Source organism: Carlito syrichta, unplaced genomic scaffold, assembly GCF_000164805.1.
Source record: "Carlito syrichta isolate Samal-C Ts95f unplaced genomic scaffold, Tarsius_syrichta-2.0.1 Scaffold104742, whole genome shotgun sequence".
Classification (NCBI taxonomy): Eukaryota; Metazoa; Chordata; class Mammalia; order Primates; family Tarsiidae; genus Carlito; species Carlito syrichta.
Window position 1 is genome coordinate 1 of NW_007048838.1, and position 6,769 is coordinate 6,769.

The 6,769-nt window shown below is 41.7% G+C and overlaps 1 protein-coding gene across 1 annotated transcript; it reads left to right on the plus strand.

Moving 5' to 3' along the window:
- The first annotated feature begins 6 nt into the window (after positions 1–6).
- POU3F2 (POU class 3 homeobox 2) lies at positions 7–3,306 on the plus strand. Its single transcript, XM_008065794.2, has one exon. The coding sequence runs from the start codon at positions 140–142 to the stop codon at positions 509–511; it is 372 nt and encodes a 123-aa protein (XP_008063985.1). The 5' UTR covers positions 7–139; the 3' UTR covers positions 512–3,306.
- The last annotated feature ends 3,463 nt before the right edge of the window (positions 3,307–6,769 follow it).

Below are 6,769 nucleotides of genomic sequence, written 5' to 3' on the forward strand. Positions count from 1 at the left end.
CAAGCAGTTCAAGCAGCGGCGGATCAAACTGGGATTTACCCAAGCGGACGTGGGGCTGGCGCTGGGCACCCTGTACGGCAACGTGTTCTCGCAGACCACCATCTGCAGGTTTGAGGCCCTGCAGCTGAGCTTCAAGAACATGTGCAAGCTGAAGCCTTTGTTGAACAAGTGGTTGGAGGAGGCGGACTCGTCCTCGGGCAGCCCCACGAGCATAGACAAGATCGCAGCGCAGGGGCGCAAGCGGAAAAAGCGGACCTCCATCGAGGTGAGCGTCAAGGGGGCTCTGGAGAGTCATTTCCTCAAATGCCCCAAGCCCTCGGCCCAGGAGATCACCTCCCTCGCGGACAGCTTACAGCTGGAGAAGGAGGTGGTGAGAGTTTGGTTTTGTAACAGGAGACAGAAAGAGAAAAGGATGACCCCTCCCGGAGGGACTCTGCCAGGCGCCGAGGATGTGTACGGGGGGAGTAGGGACACGCCACCACACCACGGGGTGCAGACGCCCGTCCAGTGAACTCGAGCGGGGGGAGGGGCAGAGCGCGGGCTCCCCTCCCCTTCGGTCCCCGGCCCCTTCCCGGGCCCCCTTGTTCCTTCTCTAACTTCTGATTGTTCTTTTATTTTTTAATTATTATTTCCCCGTCCCTGAAAAAGAAAAAAAAAAAAAAAAAATAAGGCAAGAGGAAAGCAACTGAGACACTGGACTCTCCTTTGAGCGGTAGCAGGTGTAACGACGTGTTTTGACCTTTGCAGGCGAGTACCCAGGCAATGGAGTGGAGTGTCTCCTAGAGAGAGTGAGGAGAGAGTGTGTGGTAGATACAGAGCGAGAGCGAGAGAGATGGCAAGCACTGAGATAAATACCTGGCAAAACTAGATACATGACCAAAAAGGAAGAGAGACAAAAATCCACCAAACCGTGATAAACACAAAACGCAGCTTCCTGATGCTTGGCGTTGGCACCTGCTGCTGTGTTTATTTAATGTGGATCCCCATCAGGAAAGAAGAAAAATACACACGCTCTTTGATACAGGCAAAATTTAACCACATAAATTTGCACTGCAAGAAAATTGAAGTTTACATGAACAAATTCACGACCATGTTTTCTCTTTCTCCCCACCGTTCATTTTGGAACTGCGGCTTCTGGTTTTGTTTTGCTGTGCTCTGTTCATCCGAGAGAGTTGAAGCCAGCTCTTGGCCACTCTCCATTTCTAATGTTCTTGTGTTGGCCCCTGTTCCCACTGTTTCTGAACTTTGGTTACCTTCAGACCTCCCCCCCCCCCTTACCTTGGTATAACATTTATTTGTTCCTCTCACCAAAGCAAAAAAAAAAAACGATTGGCTTCATGCAAAATAAATAATTCTCTGCTTTCAGGAAATGCGCATGGTCTGGCCGCTTTATCCAAGGCAACAGCCCAGTTTGGGATATAAAAATGAGAGTCAAACGTTGGTTTTTGTTACCAGCCATAAAGTAAACTTCATTTTCGGGCAGTGTTTCTGGGGGAGGCAATGGAGGGGAGAAAAAGAAAAATCGATAGTGAGTGACTGATTGCTTCATTTTATCAGGCGGGCCTATTGTGAAAGAGCTCAGAGGAAATGTGGAAGTTAAATATATTTCCAGAGTTATCCAACAGAAAGTGGCACTTTGAAGAGAACTAGGGAAATATGTATCTTCAGATATCCCTATATAGTTCTCTGCCTTCAGTTTTAGTAACTTGATTATGAAGTATTATTTGTGCTGACAGCAGCGGTTAAACTTTGTTCCTCTAATACCTTTTTATGAACATAAAAATAATAACCCAGGAACTGAATGGTGTATGCATAGACTGTGTTTCTTAGCACACAAATACCCACATGCATACCTAGATGATCTCCACTCCTTAGACTGGTTTTGTCTTCACTAGCTCATCTGTTTATCAAGTCATATTTAGGGTCCTAACCTCTTTTCCCATAATTATTACAGAAAATACCAGTTTGACTTGGACAGCTTCCATCTCCCTTTCACTAAGGAAGGCAAATGAAGTGAAACAAAAAATGCCATTTTCAATCCTTCCTTCTCCCCTTTGTTAATAGTTTTAAGTGCATTTTTGACCTTATCTTGATGGAAAACGGTTAACTCTAAACACAAAAGACTCTACTGGAAAGTATAGATGAAAAAACTTGTCACTGTATTGAAAATAAATATCATTAAACTGTGATCAGTTAAAATTTAAAAGAAAAATCAGCACAAAAGGGCGCTAAAAGGGAAAACACTTTTTAAATTAATCTTAAACGTTTGGCTTTTTTTTTCTGGTTAGGTATTAGATACATTTTTATTTTTAAAAAAAATAAATTCTCACTACCATAAAATTATGGCTCAGCATCAGATTAGCACTGCACTCAGTAGTCTTTAAGGTTTTAGGAAATATGCTTTATATTGTCTTTTCAAACACCTGTGATTGTTTCATTTCCAATGTTTTTTGCAAGATAAATGGTGACTTATAATGGGCATATTTATTTGCCTGTATTTCATTTCCCCCAATGAATGTCACAAGGAGATGGGCGCGGAGCTGCTCCGGGGTGCATCACACTGCTTGTTCCTGAGGTTTGGGGACCGGCCTCTTGTGAAGCAATCCAGAGCAGGGCAAATAGCCACTGGGAAAGGGAGGAAATGCATTTTCAGATACTTATTACCAAGTAGGTAAGGTCAGACGCTGGTGTTCAGGGGATGTGTCTGTAGCTCCTCTGACTCTTATAGGTTTACTAAGATGAAAGTTACCACTGAACCTTACCACAATGTATATATGTTTAATATCTGTCTTTTGAAATGCAGAAATAGTTTAAATGTTTCTTTGTCTATTTTTCTTTTTTTTTTTTTTAATGCTACCCAGGGAAATATTTTCATATCATTTTTAAGTGGCCTGCCTCAATGTATATTTATTTCTTTTGAAGCAAAAAGGTTCTGGAAACTGTTTTTCTGTAGCTTTAAATGAGTAGGTGAGCAAAATCTATATGGGATGTAATTTTTTTTGTTCAGTCTCTTTAAAAATACTTTGTTTTGGTACATTTGGTTGTGCTTGTGGGGAAAATAAAAACGCAGAGATCCTTATATATTTATGTTAAAGTAATATTTTATTATCTACATAAAACAGAAATGCACAATACCTTCATAGTTTGTTCTAATTATTGAAATATCTTTATTTTATTTTTAAAGATAGTGCCAAGTTTTAAGAGGGAAAAAACCCTAGACCTTAAACTGACTGAGTTGAGCTGTGTGTAAATCACTTCCCTTCCTTTATACTTCATAAAGTTTTGGAATAAATTTTATGCATATACCGCCAGGTTTCATGTTCATAACTTCCAGGGGCTTTTTTTTTTTTTTTTTTTTTAAGGATACTACTGTTCTGATTCACTTTTCCTCACAAAAACTATCAGTCCCAAATCTTTCAGTCACTCTGCCTCTAGCATTAAATTGGAATGGTCATTGGATTTGAGCTTCAATTTGTTGGCCATTTCATGGTCCGACAAAGAAACATTTGTCCCCTTGAAAGACATGCAGATATGCCTGCGTCTTCTTTCCAGGTTAGCTGCTGAACCTTCTTCGATTGTACTGTTTTGGACAACATCAGTGGAACTAGGTGAATATTAATCTCTAACCACATATCCTCTCATAATTTGGGATCTGCTGTAAAGCAGGATTTAAAGATTATTCTTAATAATTAGATATCTTTTCATGAATAGTAACCCTGACAATATGCTATATGTGTGTTTATCAAATGATTAGAGGTAGATTCCATATATTATTTCTGTCAGTTTACAGAAAAAGATGGATTTTACAATGGTTTATACAAGAGTGCCTATTTTTCATCAGGCAAACAGGCTCTAAAACAAGAAAAGAAAAGAAAAAGAATATATGGGAGAGACTCAAACTCTGATGCTGATAACAGATTGTTTCTGATCATCTTAGATGAAACACTACACTTATCAAAGCCTGTTTTAAGGTTAGTGAGAATTTCAGGCAGTGTTGGGTCAGTTTCCAAGTTTGCTAATGTATTTAAACTCCTCCTTGGAACATTGGTTGAAGCATACATGTCCATTTTGAAAGGTAGTTTCTGGGCTTATTACATCTGATCATCTTTTCTAACTTCTAGTCGATATTACACGGGTCCCAAGCAGATTCAGCCAAATGATCTTATCAATAGTCTGAACGAGAAGTGACAGAAAGAAGAAGTGTTTTGTGACCGCAGACATGCTGATGGGTAAAATGTTTAAGCTGGGTATAGATTCGAGTTGTGGGTCAATATCCTCCTCCACTGCAGGCAGAAAACAAGCAGCATCTGCCCTCTGCAGGGCGTTTTAGTGGACCTTGAGAAGGCAGTTTTGTTCTTAGCAACAGGGGCCACTGACTGGAAACCGTCACATGTGAAACGGGCACACCATGGTTTTGACCCATCCTTGCTGTTCCTAAAGCTACTTGGATAGTTTCTACACTGGCGTGGGGAATGTATTACATACAAAGATGAGAAAACCCATCACTTGCACTGGGAGAAATTCGTGGGGCAGTCATCCCTAAGATGTTGGCTGGCCACACAAACCCTTCCATTCTCTTCAAGACAATACCACCATCCTGAAAGAGCTCCTGTGTTTCCTCCAAATATGTCACTTTTAAAATGTATGGTATAAGATGCGAGAGAAATGATCATGTAAGAAAGAGTTATGTGAGGGTCAGAGGGAGGGAATGGCCACAAATAATATTATGCTTGGCACTTCTAAATATTCTCGCTTCCCACGAAGTGACTGCCTTTAAATTTCAGACGGCAACGACAAAAGCCCTCCTTTCTTCCCGGTCCCTTCCTGCTCCTGCCAGTGGAAGCCACATGCTGGCGGGCAAAATTTTCTGGTGAAATGGCTTTGGTGAAGGCACTCAGCTATCTTCTTATTTCTCCACAAGCAACGAATAAGAAGATCCAACAGCAGCAACGTGGGGGAGGGGAATGGCATTTTGGGTGCCTTGGTACCTGCATCCGTATGTCTATATACTCTGTTCATTGGCCTTTCACTTGCCTGACTGTTGGCAGCAGCTTGGGCAGTACTGGGGAGCCGGGGTTAAATGGTCTTTTTATCACTGGTCTCCGTGATTTGTCTTTGTTGATTTTTCCATCAGTTTATAGGACTCTGTTCTAGGTGCTATTGGATTTCTACACACGTTAAAGAATGGGGCAAATAATGAGGTACACAAGAAAGAAAGAAGGATGGCGAGATGAGGGTCAAAGGTAAACGTGATTCTTTGGGTCTGCTGGTATATTTCAGTGGATAAGGCAAAGGGACAGGGTTTATTTAAAAGGAGAGAAAAAGATGCGTCTTGTACTAGGAGTATTGACAATATGACTGAATGGAATGTACAGCTAAGTTTTATATAAACATGCCTCCTATTTAGGAAAGTTGACTTTTCAGTGGTGTGTAGTCTCTTCACAGGGGGCTGCTGGTAGGAGCAGAGAACCAGGGCTCCTGAGCTCTACTTCCACCACTGGATTTGGGATGGGAAACAATGAAAAAGTGGCAGGGGGCTGCCTCCCAGCTCACCATCATGGAACGAACCCATCCATTTTTCATAACGTGGGTCAGTGTTATTGCAATGTCCCCTACCTAGAGGCAGGTCTGGGGGTACCAGAAAATGGCTTTTTAGTTTTCTCTAAGGCTTTGCTCATTTATGGAGATAAAGAAACAATCAGAATATTTTCACTTTTTTTTTTTCTGGTGTTTGGTGGGAAGCTAGGAAATATGTTCCTTCCTTTTAAAAAAAAGTTAATAAACTTTATCATGCTGTACCTTTCCTTTACCTTAAGACACCTCTGCTTAACTTAGCTGTTAGAGGTTTTAGAAACTATCATATCCCATCAAAGCAACCCTGGCCTCTTTTATTGTTCCTAGAATTCTGATTGTTGGTAACATTAAGTTGTATTTCTTTTTTTTTTTTAATGTCTGAAATGTTATTTAATACACCAGTAAAAGTGCACCTATATCCTAAAGTTTATTCCTTCCACGTCTTTCTGAGTTTTTATAGCTCTTTGTCTGGGGCTTGGGAGGGGGGACTTCCCCGTGCGGTTTGTGCGTGAAGAGCCTGGGCTCTGGAGTGGTCTCCAGTTGGCGGCAAAAGGCTCCCTGCTCTCAGAATGGGGAGCTGTCATCTAGGAAAAAAGAAGGAAATAAATGCCCCACAAAGACGTAGTTGTCACCGATTTTAGAGAGACAGGGGAGCCTTAGGACCCCATCTGAGCGATATAGAGGGGATTGTGATGGTTATGGATTGTGTACGATTAACTCTCGGTGTGCCGAGCGCTGGCAGTAGGAAACCACGAAGTGGAGTAAACTTGCTTGTGTGTGTGTGTGTGTGTGTGTGTATGTGTGTGTGTGTGTGAGAGAGAGAGAGATATTTTTCCTCCCACTCATGTTTCCTCTGGGGTTTATTGTTTAAAAAGAAAAAAAAAGCCACACACCAAAAAGTATGGCCACAGCGTTTGACAGTAGAGTGAGAAAAAGAAAGTTTCTTGTGGTTTGTAACACAAATTAGCCCATGTAAATCACTGGGCTTCAAGGTTCAGGCAAATCCAGGCCGAGAGTGTTGGGGGCTCCTTCCCTCCTCCTGTTAAGAAATCTCATTCCATCAGAGGAATTTTTATGTGACCTTTTATGTTCCACAGCACATGATTCTGGAGAGAATTACTTGACATGAGTAACTTTTTATTGATGTTGTTCCCCCTAACAAATGCCCCTTCCAAGGGGGGTGCAGCGCCGGGAC